The following is a 15,986-nucleotide window of genomic DNA, read 5'->3' on the forward strand; positions in this document are numbered from 1 at the left end:
AACTTGAGGTCTATAAAATGCCTTCTGTGATATATCGTTCCGAGGCAAAAAAAACTTGAAAGGTTTGTTATTAGATGTAAGCAAGAAAAATCCTTGTAAATAAAGTCCTCGCGTTCAAATGCAGATTTTTAATGAGTGATCCCGCCTTTCCTCCGGCGATTTTAGTAATTCCAAATTGTCATGGATGGCATCAACTTGTTCCGAAGTCTTAGTCTCCATAACTCTCCATGTTAACAAACCATGAAAAGCACTCGACAGCGATTTTGTTAAAACAGCAAAGCCCTCAATTCGAACCAATTCAATTCGATCCGCTGATCCACAAATCCGGCCCAAATATACTCTCCGTGTAGCTTCTTGTTCAGTAACAGATGGTTGCCTCAAAATACTCTTCCATATAATTTTGCAGTGGAAAGCTCTATTTTATCTCTTACAGCCTCTGGACAAAGATATTTTCCGGTCTCCGTTCTTCGAACAAGTGAAAGTAGATTGAACCAAGAGAAAGTATCATTCTTCAAAGGATAATAAGGTGGGTTACTTGATTGGTTGTTGCCTATAAGGACTTTGCCCTTTGCGTGCGAATTAGGTGATAAAATGCAGGTTGTTTACAGGAAATTGACACGCAATGGGGTAAAGTCCAAGTTAGCTATAACCGAGTTTTATTGGTAGAAAACGTCTAAGCACGTGAGAGTTGCGCGGAAAATTAACCGACCGTACCATTCTGTCCCTTGTGAAATATTTTTCATTGAGGTAGATTTATGTCATAAAATTTGCGTTGTTTACTGGAAAATGGCATTTCATCTAATAAAATCTAACCCATACTGGGAAGTAAAAAGTAACACGCAATTGTAACGGGAAAGTATCGTTTAAACAATATTTAATTCATGGAGGACTTTTAGAAGCAAAGAAACGGATATGTAACATGGTAGTCGACGCAGAAAGTAAATGTAACTTGGTGGTCGTTTCAACCGCTGCTAAAAGAACAACCATATGGCAAAAAAATGATTATCAATCAAATATGATTTATGCAAATATCTTGCGCAAGATTTACCAGAGTCAGTAAAACTAGCCTTTCTGAAACAACATGCTATAGCGCTAAATTCGTGTTAGGCCTCCAGCTGACGGTGTGTGCGTCGTAACTGAAGGAGCGGCACACAAAACATGCACGTTTTAACTCACTAATCGGTAGAAAAAGTTCCCTGACGACCTTTCAAATCCAGACAGATCATAGCGATAAAATCCTCACGAAGGACACGAGCCATTACACTGAATAGATGATCTTACAACTCTCGTAGATGTCATCTTACCTCGTTCCAAGAGCGAAATTCAAAATTGGAATCGCTGATTAACTCCTATATAGCAATGAAATATCCTGAAGTTGCTTCAACATCTGAAGTAATATTTGATTCAAAATTTTTCTCATGTTCCCCTCAGTCTCCTTCAGGAGGAAGAATAAGCATAGTCGTACAACGATCACAACTCCACCACTTTCCCAACACGACTGATACATTTCCTTAATCCGCGAACCACTCTCTCCGACTCAAGCGTTGATTCGCTGAAATTTGAAGACCTTGCAAACCACAAATTAGCAAGAACGCTCTGATTAGTGCGACATCGAAAAATACTACAGTCTGATTGGTTTGTGATACACCAAAATATTGGGCCAATCACATTGCATTGAGATACACTGTTACGTGCACGAATGACCAACAAATATCCGCTAACAAAGCATATATGAAAATAGACTCCCGAGTACGATATATGGCACGCAACAAAAATGTAACAACAAGCCGTTACCCATTTTAACTGTTAATTAATTAGTTTCACATTGTCTAATTTACTTAGGTTAAAGATTAAGTTAAGCAGTTCATAAAGCAGGCTTACAATCCTTCACGCCGTGTAAGTGTTCGTCGTCTTGATCAACTTCCAATTCCAACATTCGCCGACTGAAGACCACAGCGCTTGGCTTTCTTTATTTATCGCATTCTTTCCTTGTACACAAACTCTTCCGGAGGACTCCATAGTAAACTCTGTATTCTCTATCTTCTTCCTCTCTCGACTATCGTCTTTTTCATCTCTTTCTTCTCTCCGGATATCGCAAGGTCAGAAGGTCATAGCCTTGTCATATCATAGCTTCCAAAAGTTCAGTCAGCAAGCCACGAGAGTAAGCCCTCGGTCAAATCTCTTTTGTATTTCTCACAACTCAGCTTTTATACATTTACTTTAGTTATCTAGAATGTTCTATTACTATTTATAGCGTATTACAAGTTGTACTATTTTTGGAAACTGCTGAGTCACATGAAAGAAGTTTCTGGAATATCACAGATTATAGATAATTCTAGAAAAGTCTGGGATTGCGTGACAGATTCAGTAAAAATAATTCGATCCTCGTAACAACACCAAAAAAAAAAAAGATGCGCCAATCAGATTGCTTAGAGATACACCAAATTGCGCTGATCAGATTGCACTACACCACAATACACCAACCTATACGCTAACATATAGTTATTTTTAAAAAAAAAAATAACTCAAAAAGCTTCTTCCCCTAAAGTTTCTCCAATGAGCAGATCACACTTATTTAGATATTTCTGCAAGGAAAAGTTTAGTTTTTAATCACGCGCATCCTGAAATGATTGTTAGATTTTCATGGTCTTCTGTAGTGTCATGGCAACAACTCAAAAAGTTACATCTTTGGTTTTTAAGGCACAAAATAATTTGCTTCAAAGCGTTCTTCTTTCTTTAGAATGTACTGTGCCCAATAATCTCTGGTACGAATGAGGATCTACGACGATTCTCCGAAATAAACAATTATTGACATCGGGTCAATGATCGGATGAGTTCGCAGGGACCTCGGAGGGGGAGGGGCTAGCAGGGCCGCGGCCCCACCACTTTTATGCGCCCCCGCCCCCACATTTTGCGCTTAAAAAGAAAAATAATTACCACGATTTTATTCCTTTTTTCGATTTTCAATATGAAAAAAATTATTTTCAATTGTCCAGCCCTCCCACTTTACACCTTGCTCCGCGGTCCCTGGCTTGGCATCTATTGTTGCTTACAATCACTCACTATCTCATTCATTCGTTTTGCCCCCTATAGGAGGCAGTAGCCACAACAAGTTAACTTACCAAAATCATTCTAAGCAACATATGGCAATCTGCGGTCTTTCCTTACACTTAGGTAGCACGGAAAGCCGTAAAAATCTTAAACAAAAGCTCATCTTTCAAACCGGCAGTCTAAATCCCACAGGATCAACGAACGCTTTTCATTCCACTAATTTATTCTTGTTTTTCTCGTTGCCATGTTCCCACCAATAACGTAGCTCCATTTTCTGTCTTTAAAAGCACACACAACCCACAATTCCTCTATTCGCTCCGACGAAGGGCTAACGCTCGAAATGTCAGCTTTTGTAATCGTTACAGTGGCCAATTTACCATTTCAACTATGTTGATATATCCAAATTATTAACTTACCAAAAGCTGCAGAAGTCTGTGGTCTACCAGTACTGCTGTTATATGTACCATGAGAGTTCCTGTTCATATTTTCACAAAAATTTCTGAACACGCTTGGTTGTTGGACCATCACAACTACCTGCCTCTCGTCTGGATAATAAAAGATTCTTGTTCTCCCCAGTAGAATCCCTCGATCTGATTCAATTTCTACATCGGCCCAACCAGGTTCTTGTGCAGCTAAAGAAAACTAGGAAAGTTATTATCAAAAGATTTCTGTTGTTTTCTACTTTTTCTTTGATACTTTTTCTTGATACTCGTCAATCAACTCAAATATCAAGTTGTTTCTATCTGCTGAAATCTAAAGCATCAGCATTAACAATTAGTTGAGCAGATCACCTTGATTATATCATCTCTCTAATTCTTGAATTGAGAACTCTGCCTATCAAGTGGAAATCGACGGCCTGTTTGGCAATATAGTTTACAATACAGACCAAGTAAGAACCAATTAGAACACTCCGACTTACGTCAGGATTACCTTGCCATATACTGCTGGGAAATGTTGGGCCTCAGTCGTTTTTTTTCGGAGAGACCTCCCCATGACCCTGGACCAGTACTCCTAATTACGGCCCTCACGTTTGGTTAATAAGAAGTTAATATAGTCATATATCATGTCATTTAACTTGTATACGTGACTTAATGGCTTCTAAGAGAGCAGCGGGAGTGTTGTTTTTTGTAAGAAAAGGTTAAGATCCTTCTTTTTGATGTATTTTGATTGTTTGTATGGGATTCTTTGCAGCAGGAAAATATTGAGCAAGAAAATATTAAGCGGGAAGATCTTGCATGGTAAGTTACGAGATTTTCCGCATCGCTTCAGCAAAAGTCCCTGAAGGACTTTTCTTTGATGCTTTGTGGAAAGTTGCGCCGGGATGGACCATTTCTTGATAAGGACAAATGTTCGCCTTTCTCTCGTCCAAACTACGAAGTACTCTTCAGAAGCAAGTTATAGTTTTGGCCTACATTTTGCATACCACCATTTCTATCCGGTTTTCCTCATTTCTTCCTTTATTAATATGGTCATTCTGGTCCTTGATGGTTTTTAATTTTCTGTAAGAAGCTTTGATTGGTTTCTCGTGCGTTTTGACGGGGTTATTGAGAGTCAGAAAGTCTATCAAAAAAATAATTCACAACTTAATTATTCTCTCTTCTTAGCCCTTATAATAGTTATGCCAGATTTAAAGTTTATCATTTATAAAAGGAGAGAAATACCTGGAATGCTGGATCCGTGTAGGTAACCAAACTTTGCGGATCTTTCCAGCTCAACTGAGGCGAAACTATGGTTATTTTTTTTGAATATAGCAGACCCTAAGGTGACCGTTTCCTGAAGAACTGGAACAAAAGTAACCTTGAAAGGATCCCCACCCTACAGGTATATGAAAATAGCGAATGGTTAAATCATTTTAACAATCAGTAAGTGAAGGCTGGTGAGACATGAAGAAATCCGACACGGTTACTTTCTCCCAGGCTAAATGCACGCAAAGCATTAGACAGTAGCTACAAAAAAAAATATTACACTTCGAGCAGTCGCTCCTTTTTGGCGAGTTCCGTCGCGCGCGTAAACAAAAATCAGAGAAGAAAATTGACGATAGCGCGCCACAGGGAGCTCTTGGAGTGAGGCGTTCGAAAGGTCTATGAGTCTGTAGTCCCTACTTCTCGAGCGCCTCACTTCAAGAGTTTCCCGCGGCGTGCTATCATCAATGTTTTTTTTCACCGATTTTTTTTTCACCCAAGCGACGGACTTCGGCGAAGAGGGACCTCTCGTATTCTATCACACTTGCGAAGGTGAACAGTACTATTTTCGAATAGATAACTCCCTAAGACCTTAGCTCTATTTATACTAATCAACGAAATCAGTTACACATCAAGATTTTGAGATAAAGATCACCATTTAAATGCAGTTGAGGTTTGAAAAAGAATGTAGACGGGAACTGATTTGGTGCAAAATTATGAGATTAACTGTGGGTTCTGATCCGTAACCATATCTTAAAAAAACAGTGGTAAGATGTTTTACCTGCATTGGACTTTGCGCTGGTTTTATTGTAGCTTCATAGTAAAGATTATTACGTAACCACTCCACAGCGTCTAAATCATGACAGAAAGAGCCTTTTTAGTCCAAGTGCGTATACTGTCGCTCAGATTAAAATAACGAGTTTAAATGCACATCATATTCGTCTCATACACACACAAATGTGTTAACACAATACATACCAGCTGGAGGAGGTGGAGGTTCATCCATAACGATGTAGAGAGCTGAATTGCCTTTTAGATTCCTTCTGATCGTCAATCCATCCCAGATACGACTGTTTCCATCCAAATTAAATGTGTTTCGTTGACTATTGATTCCTGCACATGAGAACCTGCTCATTCAAAAAAAAGTCTTAAAATCACTTTTAATAAATACTAATAAGTTACGTGATACCGATGGAAAAAAAACTGAAAAAGATCTAGGTGATTTCAGGATTTCAAATCCAAAGTTCCCAAGCGCAGTTCTTGTTGGTCATTGCGTTTTCAGAGGGTTTTAGTGTGCCCGCTTTCCTTAAGGTGAAATGCACTTGAAGTAAGGAATTATTGCGCAGAAACAATAAGTGCGGCTATCGTGAAATTATTGTTGTTTTCAAAATAGGTCCACGACTCTGTGACCTAAATCTAGAAACATTGCGCGTAATTTTAGGATACCTAAGTATTATATCAAAGGTACAGACAGAAAATATTGCAAATGAAATTAATCGTCGATCAATTAAAAGGGACAGAAGTTTGGGTGCAAGCCAATGGATCTCCCCCCAGTTCCAATAGAACGCAACCTCGCCATTTCTTATACTTTTAAGGACATTAAAAAAAAGGCCTTCTTTTACCCTATATTCAAGTCAAAGTCTGGAAACGCAGCCTCAAGTGTTTGTTTCACAGTCTGCTCAGACATGTTTATAGAAAACTGGACATTTGGTTGATACTGTGCTGTTTTTCTTATTCTTGCCAGAGTAATAGTGGTGGGTATAAGTATGTTTCCATTACTCCTTTGACAATCGTCAAACCTCAGCAAAGTGACGTTTTTGGTAAAATAACTATTTACTGCACCAGCCATCGAGCCACAGTATAGTTTACAGGGAGAGTGTTTACTGCAAAATGAAATAAAAAGATAATGAATTAAAAAAGGAACCCAACAACGCACATTAATTCCTAAAAATAGTCCGTCGCATGCACCAGATAATCTACCACTTTCTATGGTCTCCGGAAAGTGAAGCCTCGAAAAGTGCAATATTTTTAGGTCTGATATCACAGTTATTCACCTGAGGGACTGACCCCAAGCCGTTAACTAACCTCTGTCATTTTTTCCTCTCTTCGAAATCACTTTGGTTGCCTGCAAAAAGTTGTTCTAAATAATTTTTGAGCTCAGTATTCGCAAGGCTAATAAAATAGTTTCAAAAAATTACCTTGTAAATAACTCATTTTCAACCTAAGCGAACTTTGGGGACAAAATAATTTTGGGAAACGCAAATGTGTCATTTAAATGGCTTGCAGAGGCCCATTTCTGTCCACAAAACAACTTTCTAACCGTAAAACAACAACAAACTAAAGGTTTTCATGTTGTGACGCACTTATTTAAAGCTATAAAGGACGATCTAGAGCTAGGGTAAATCAACGAATGTCTTCAACTTATTAACTCACTGAAATAGTCTCGAATTCAAGGGGAACGAACGGAAGTTTCCGTTGCGCTTTCATCACCCTTTGGTGACAAATAACAAAAAAAAAATCATTGTCAAGGCATTAAAATTGTCCTAAATTGTTACAATCGTTATGCAAAACCTAACATTAAAACATGCCAAAGGGAAAACTGGAGTAAAGATTCCTTCTCAATCGACAAACAAGAAGAAACTGATATCTGTTTCGGGGCGACAAAAACCGAAGAAGGAATTCTATGAAAGTGTTCCGCTAAAATCTCAGTGCCGGGATGAACTTGAATCATCGGATATACTCTTATCATGCCACAACATGAAGATGAGGCTAATATTTTCTTTTAAAATGAGACTACGCAAGTGTATCACAAACAACAACAAAAGGGCACTCATAATCAAATAGATGTTTCCGAAATAATTTCCACAAAATATGAAAATCCCTATGTTTAGTTGAACTGCGCGATGAGCGACGCATCAGGAGTCAGCACAATAGCTTCGAAGTACACTGAAGCACTCATGAATAAATTCAAGTAAACAATTCAATTTTCTCTCGTGCTGCCTATGATTCTCAGACATATTTAAAGCCTATGCTAATAGTATGTTTTTACTATGTTTAGCTATGTTTTACCTATGCAATGCTTGAGACTGCCTATGTAAATACTATTTTGCATGCAAACCACATAGTGTAGGGTATGTAAAGGTTATGTTGTTACTATGAAAAATCTATTGAAAAAATTGATAGGTTTTAAACATCTATGTAAAATCTATTTTAGAACTTCACATAGTTTTTAAATAGCTATTTATTACCTATGTGTTACATGGGCTGATTTTTTATCTTGACATACATAGTAAATACATCCTACTTATATACTATATAAGAATAAAAATCTCTGAAATATTGTAACATAGCTTTTACATACTGCTATGTATTTCCTATGCAATGTAGAGTGTAACTTTTGGATCTAAAAAATGGTAACATAGCTTTTACATACTGCTATCTATTTCCTATGCAATGTAGAGTGTAACTTTTGGATCTAACATACATTAGTAAATACAGCCTATTTATTTACTATGTAACAATACAAAACTTTGAAAAATAGTAACATAGCTTTTACATACTGTACTGCTATGTATTTCCTATGCAATGTAGAGTGTAACTTTTGGATCTAACATACATAGTAAATACATCCTATTTATTTACTATGTAACAATACAAAACTTTGAAAAATGGTAATGGCTTTTACATACTGCTATGTATACTTGCTATACTGCAGGTGATTAAGTTTGAAGAGGTCACTCATTGCCCCAACACACATTGTAAATACATCTTATTTATTTACTATGTAACAATTTATATCAATCACTTTGGGTAAAACAAATATTTATATAGCACTTTATTAAAAACTGGATCATTGGATAATGCAGTTCAAGACTTTTTATTGGCTTTTTCTATTTGACTTTTATAAAACAATTGTTCCACTCGCGTTTGTTGGATATGAGATGATTATAGTTAACTCGGCACTATGCACCTCGTTGGCTATCTATCATCTCATATCCAACGCACACTCGTGGAATAATTGTTAAATATACTTTCCACCTGGTGAAAAACTGTACAAAAACAGCCCAAAATTAACAATTTAGGCTTAGCAAAAGAACAAGATTTCTGTGCCTTGTAACCCACAGAGATATTCAATTTCAAGAGCTCTAAAATGCATAAAATGACTCCCCTATTGCTTAACAGTAGCTATTTAAAATTTCAAAAAAAGTGGTTTAAACATAAGGGCTGTGCCATAAGGGTGCAGCATAGGTACCTCAGACAACTAACACTTGCCTTTGGGTCACCACATAAACCTAATTTTTTCATATAGGAGTTGTGCTGGGTGCCCTGAATCTCTTAGTATGGAGCTATTGAGAGCTCCTTGTAATTTTTTTCTAGTGCACATGCAGCGTTAAAACACGTATTTACATGTTATTCATACATAAAAAAAAATTGCTACTCTCAGTCTTTTTCATAAGGATTTGGTAGCATACACAAGAAACATCCTGATTAGACATTCAGTATCAGAAATTTCCTCAATATATTCTCCACAGGAACAGCTATTAGTCTGAAAGAAAAAAAAATAATTTAAATCACCATGTAAATGTGTTCTTTTTGTTTTCTTCTACATTGCAAGGCTGAATAGATAAATACCCTTTGAAAGATTAATTGTAACTAAAATAATCAACTATCTTTTGCCAAACGTAACTATTATTACTGATTTTCATGGTTTACTCACTCAAGCCTTTAACCTCGCCATGCTCTGAGAGTTAACAAAAGCTGTATACTCGAAATATAATAATTTCATGCAATTAAAAAAGCTAATGTGCTGTAAAATTTGCTCCACCTGTTTACGCCCTGAAAAATATATTCTTTCTTTAAAATAAGAACTCCACCACAGAATATCACACACCAATAATATAAGTCTTAAAATATGACAGGAGGGTACCTGTTGGATGTTTTAACTCTTGTAATGTGGCTCACCACTGTCCTCCCTCGGTATTTAGGCAGCTGGTCATAATCTCTCTCCAAAACTTGAATAATGCCATAATAATTACCGGCCAAATTGCAACAGCCCTTTTGATAAGCACAAATTGCTTGCTGACATTTTTCTTCAACCTTAGCATAGGTGTGTATTGTACCAAAGTTGTTGTTACCCTCAAGGTCTTGGAATTCAACAGTAAAATCATTTCGTGCTACCCCTTACCAAAAAAGATGGCCTTGAAGTACACTTTAAGTATATTACAAGTATACTGCATCAGTAGTGGTTATACTGCAATCATACTTAACAATACTTCAATAGTACTGCACTTACTTAAGTACATCTGCAGTACCCTTTCTGAAGTACACTTTAAGTATACTGCTCAAGTGAAAATCATTTTCTTTGTTGTTGATGTTGGATTCAAGTATACTTTCAGTATACTGCTCGAGTGAAAATCATTTTCTTTGTTGTTGATGTAGGGTACAAGTATACTTTAAATGTCTCACACAAATATACCAAGAGATGTATATACCTGTACATGTTTATCATGAAATTTATTATTTAAACTAAGTTTTAGCAAATCTTAACATTAATATACATTGTTTCATAAAGCAGTAGTCAGTTACATTAAGTGCAAATTGTCAATTTAAATCTAATGTAGTCATATCACAGATTTGCTTTCTAACCTCAAAGGCCTCTTGGATTCCACGGTAATAAAAGTTTTTATTGTGATGCAAAATGTCTCATGTCCGCAGATGTGCCAAAATCATAATACATAAACATAATCATAAGCATGGGTCAACACTTCAGACTGAGCACATTCATTTGTAGACAAGAATTCTAACGTACTTTAATCGCTTCCTTCTCTTGTACAAATGTTTCTTCATTATAAGATGCAACAATGACACTTTTGGCACCACTGCTAGCTCATGCAGTGGAAGCGAAAGACTGAGAAGTCGAGATGGCTGTGATGGAGCTAGGTTACAGTCCAACTTCTTTGATTTGGGTACTGGTACACTGTGATCATCTAGGTTACTAAGCTCTTATACTTCCTAAAATGGTATCCATCTGTCATAATAATGAGGGTAAAACACCTTTGTAATCACACTCAAAATTGTGATTGCATGCCTTCTGTTGTTTCTCAACTTTGCCATGAACATAACTCAAGTCAAGGTTTCGAGTCTTTGTTTCCTCGACAGGTTTCCGCCACAGATCTTGCATTTGAAGTATGTTTGATTCTTCTCGATTATTTCTACGTAGAGTGAGTTCACATCATTATTTAGATCATCTTCAGAACATGGATCCAAGGCAAAACCATCGTCAACATCCACTGTCCATCAGTCAAACCTTTGCGTGTTCTCTTAACACTACAATCAGGTAAGCCAGCGGATTCTCTTTACAAGCCAATGACAATTTCCAAAATGTCCACGTGATCATACCCGTAACAAAGAAAACTCCATTTGGCACTCATCATTGAAAGTACTTTTCATCCGTTGATCGCTCGTTAATTTATTTCTAGTCTTTTCTCAACTATTTTGATTAAAATGACATCTCTAAAGATGGGGTTTACCATTGTTCAATGGGAAAATGAGAATTGAGCGAGCGTTGTAAATGGAAAGCAAGTTGTTGGCGCTGTGAAGTTAAAAGAAGGGACAACACTTATTGACTGGCCGGTACAAGGGTTGAGCGGCCATTTATAAAGCAATGGATTCTGAAAGTTTGTGGTGGGTACAAATTACGATATTAGGTACTTGATCAAACCTGAGAAGCGAATCGGTCACTTGCATGCCACAGTTTCTTAAGTTTACGCTTTACAATAAAATAAATCTATCCGTAGGCTAAAGGTTTCAGGATTATTTTTGTTGTGTTTGGCAAGCTGTGAGCCCAGCAGAAAAAAGACAAACAGCTGCTTAAGTCTGCAGTTTGGGATAACTTTATGCTTATAACTTTATGCTAAATTTATTCTTTGTCTGCAGTTTGCAATAACTTCAATGCAATTAACTATTACAGTTACAACAAGAATTTAATTTAAAAAAATTAATTATTTAACAGCCTTTCACTCCCAAGAGTGTTCAGTCCAACTTGAGAAGAAATCTCTCAATTTCAACTTGCAGAATCAATAAAAACAAACAACATAGCATTTCCTTCACAAATCTTACCATAAAAAACAGGAGATTGCGCAGTGAACAGCTTCAAATATGTGCATGCTTCTTGTAATTCTCCTTGTGCAATTGACTGTTTAAGCAGTCTGAACACCCCACCAGTTAGCAACATGAGAAGGAAAAGGTGGTCACTGGGCAGGTAGCTGCTCAACAGTGGTGTTGCATAGTATAGAAGGAATGCTATTTTTTCAGAAGCATAAATACTACATAGTTGAATTCAAATTAAAACTAAATACCTAATGTCATGTTTGTTTTTAAAATAACATTTCCATTTAAACAAAATTGCAGATTTTTCCATGGTTGCTAAACTTACTAAAGAGCCAAAACCAAGAAAAACAAAAGATGGAGACGACAGAAAGCCTGCACAGTCTCCACTCTCTCGCAGTGGAATAAAGCAGGCCATGTGAATGAAGTGCAATACCATTATTTCCTTGCAGAAAAAGAAGGTATCAAACGAAAAATTTTTATAAAAACGCATGTGCCATGATAAATATGGCCAAAGAAAATTTAGTGAATTTAATTGCAAAGAGGACTGCAATTGTTTCCCTTAAGTGTCAGGAAGGAAAGAATGCTAGTTAAACATGATTAGAAGGTCAAAGGTTTTGGTAATTGATATTAATAAAATGGAAAAATGTTTGTAAAGGAAAATTTTCTCTTATTTTCTTTAAAGGATGCAAGATGAGATGACAATGAAAAATGAAAAGAATCCTCAATCATTCTTTTTTTTGACAAATTCACATTGGCTGTTCAGGATTACATACTTTAATTCACTCCTTTTTACAAGAAAATTACAAGCTCGACTCACAAGTGTTATGAGAATCAATAGACAAAGGTTATTGATGGGAGAATATTACAGTAATGAGGTCATCCAAAGACTAGAGTTTAATTATTGTCACCTTTTTGACTACAGCGTTGTCACGTATTTTCAGCACTACCAATGGTGGACAACAAAGTTTTTCGTTTGAGTGAGTTAGTTTTCAGATCTCTGCAGTTAAAGGGTCGATATGTTTGACATTTTAATACATAATATTTTAATTTTTTATCTGAAAAGTGTCTGTAAAATAATTTAAAGTAATTCCTGTTACAAAAAAGACAGATGTACAGGTAATAAATTTTATAATTTAATATTGCACCTTTTGATTTTGTTGGATTATCCGCATATTCTTGACCAGCAAATGATTATATTATTGCTACTTTGAATACAATTCTCTAAATACATGCATGTTCTTGCCTAAATAGGTTTGTGGCATGGTCCACACAATTCAAGTGCATAATTTAATCAACAAACCCCTCCTTTAAATCCTAATTAGCACTATGTATATGGTATGTAAAATCTATTTAAAAAATGTGTGATCACTAGTTCAATTTAGTACTTACCTTGTTCACTGATGCTATTAAAAAGCTATATAAATTGTATTTAACTCACCTTAAAAAGACAATTGGTTACCTATGTTTTCTCTATTTTAATTCTATTAAAAGGCTATTAAGTTTATTTTCAGTTGTCTCAGCTTCAACTTGCTCCTATTTAAATACTATGTGACTTGGCATTTCAAACCTATGCAGATGCTATTTATATGCTATCTTTAATTTTCTATGCTAGCCTGCTCAAAAGTGTATTACATAGCTTTTACCTACACTTTGTAAAGGTTCTGTTTGACTGGTAAAAAAGTACAATTTTTTATCAAAATATATAGCAAAAGTCATAGCAATTACACACCATTTGAATAACACCCCCTCTGTCACTTTTAACATAGAATTTTAATACCCTGTACCTACCTTTTACATAGAGCAGCCACATAGCATTTACATAGGTAAAAAGCTATATAAATTGTATTTAACTCACTTTAAAAAGACTATTGGTAACCTATGTTTACTCTATTTTAATTCTAATAAAAGGCTATTAAGTTTACTTTCAGTTGTCTAAGCCTCAACTTGCTCCTATTTAAATACTATGTGAATTGGGATTTCAAACCTATGTAGATGCTGTTTATATGCTATCTTTAATTTTCTATGCTAGCCTGCTCATATGTGTATTACATAGCTTTTACCTACACTATGTAAAGGTTCCATTTGACTATTAAAAAAATAGGATTTTTTATCAAAATATATACCAAAAGTCATAGCAATTACACACAATTTGAATAACACCCTCTCTATCACTTTAAACATAGAATTTTAATACCCTGTACCTACTATTTACATAGAGCAGTCACGTAGCATTTACATAGGCAATATATAGTGTCTGATTCTACAAGGGTTAATCATTTATCTTTACATTTTTTATCTCATTTTGTTAATTATTAATGTTATTTTATGTCTGGCGTGATGGCCCCTCTTTGCAAGACTAATAAATGTAGATGTAGATGTATTTTACAATACACATTCGCTAAGACTCTGCGGGTCTGTTGAATTTGAACATTAGCATAGCAGAAATGCAGTGCGAGAAATCTGAAGTGCTCACACTCACCGAAAATCGGCGATCAGTTTGTTTCCTACGCTTTAGCCGCGAGGAGACCGGACAAGCCTCAACCCGTTAAGAAACAACAAATGGAAAGAGTTTCTTGCTGCGACACGCTTCTACAAAACTATTAAGGACGATCGAGGCGGTAATTCACCGAATATCATCAATAGGGACCTTAAGCATCGATGACTTTGGGTGTCACGGACGTTCGCCGGAAGTGATTTTTCAGCTGTTGTTAGCCGTTGCTATGGATACACCGTCCGTCCCTGATGAAAGGTCACGTCGACAACGCAGGATCACTTAGTTTGACGTCCTGGAGAAAACGCAGAAATACAGGTGGATTTGAGATCAAAATTGCCGTACTTCGAAGATGATTTGATGTCATTCACTCCGATGACCACATTAAATTTTCTCGGCTGTTGTATTTGTAGTCATGTCAAGCTTGCAAGTTCCCGGTGAAGGAGGAAATTACGCTGGTCGAAGCAGATCCTCGCGGTTAGTTGTCATGCAGCTTAATTTTTTTTTGGACGAAAATCTCTGAAGTCTTGCAAGTAGCTTAGCGTAATGCGTACTTTGAGAAAAAAATTCTTAACCTTAGGTTAAAGTTAACTTCGCTACAACAGATAAATATCAAAAGTCGTCCGTTAGTTTTGTGCAACAAGCAGTCAGCAGTTCCTATTTTGTTTATCTTTTTTGCCCGGCCCGGCTCAAAGTGCGACATCTAGCTATACGAATGTACACACTTTTTTCTCTAGTAATCTTTCTTAAAGGACTATCTGAGATTGACGGAAATTAAAGAATATAGGTATCCGTGATACCGCCCAAACTGGTTTGAAAATAAAGTGTGTGTTGCAGCTATTAAACTTACCCTTACACGTAAAGCATATTATTTAAGCTTAAGTAATAGAGCACTTTTTCCGTGTTTATATAGCCTCATCTAAACATGTTTAAAGTGAACTGAAAAGGATCCCTCTTGAATAAGCACCCTACTGTTTTAACTCAAAATTTGAATAAGTACCCTGAGCACCACTTATTTGAAGATTTACAATATTATACCATGAAACATAAATATTATGCCTTTATTTTTTGTAATATTGTTGGATATCTTTTGAGCTACTCTTTTAAAACATTTTTTTTAAACTATGATTGTATCGGCCCCAACCAAAGCAACAGACCGGTACATATTAACTTCTTGATCAAAAGAATCACCATCTACTTTAGGTGGAGTCTGTTAGTGTGATGAAATTGACTGCTTACATATTTTTTATGCTTAACATATTTTTTATTGCTTGTGATGTCTTCATGCTTTCTGTATTACATTTTATATAATTTGTTGATGACACAATTTATTCATACCAGCATATACATTGTAATTACTTATCCTCAAAAGGTATATTACTGATGAGAAATTAATGCCATGTATAGAACTTTAAAATTTACATGACTTGCTATAATATAAAACTGGGCACATTACTTTGAAACAAAATTTTGATTAAAAACTCTACGAACTTTGCCATACAGTGTAATGAGCATTTATAACACAAGCCCTTATTTTTATTTTGGTACAGAAGATTAAGTGATTAGACAAACAGAGTCCCCACAGTTATCATGTTATTTTTAAAAACTTGTAAGTACATAAAAAGCAAATTGATATTTGTTTTTTATTTGTC

General features: G+C 35.9%; 1 protein-coding gene and 2 long non-coding RNA genes across 3 annotated transcripts in view; 2 read left to right on the plus strand and 1 right to left on the minus strand.

The window, feature by feature from the left end:
* The window catches only part of LOC111345795 (uncharacterized), a 32,513-nt gene that overhangs the window by 15,556 nt on the left and 971 nt on the right, over nt 1-15,986 (minus strand). The window contains exons 2-6 of the mRNA XM_088738402.1: nt 6,356-6,616; nt 5,712-5,860; nt 5,515-5,585; nt 4,713-4,866; nt 3,468-3,683 (exon numbers count right to left, since the gene is read on the minus strand). Of these exons, the coding sequence (XP_088594528.1) occupies nt 3,468-3,683; nt 4,713-4,866; nt 5,515-5,585; nt 5,712-5,860; nt 6,356-6,582 (817 nt within the window). The 5' untranslated portion in view covers nt 6,583-6,616. The remainder of the gene's footprint in view (nt 1-3,467; nt 3,684-4,712; nt 4,867-5,514; nt 5,586-5,711; nt 5,861-6,355; nt 6,617-15,986) is intronic.
* Nucleotides 12,030-12,987, plus strand: LOC148720496 (uncharacterized). Its single transcript, XR_015993163.1, has 2 exons — nt 12,030-12,301; nt 12,526-12,987. It is a non-coding gene; the product is annotated as an uncharacterized LOC148720496 (long non-coding RNA).
* Nucleotides 14,492-15,980, plus strand: LOC148720497 (uncharacterized). Its single transcript, XR_015993162.1, has 2 exons — nt 14,492-14,652; nt 14,748-15,980. It is a non-coding gene; the product is annotated as an uncharacterized LOC148720497 (long non-coding RNA).

This window comes from Stylophora pistillata, chromosome 11 (assembly GCF_964205215.1).
Source record: "Stylophora pistillata chromosome 11, jaStyPist1.2, whole genome shotgun sequence".
NCBI lineage: Eukaryota > Metazoa > Cnidaria > Anthozoa > Scleractinia > Pocilloporidae > Stylophora > Stylophora pistillata.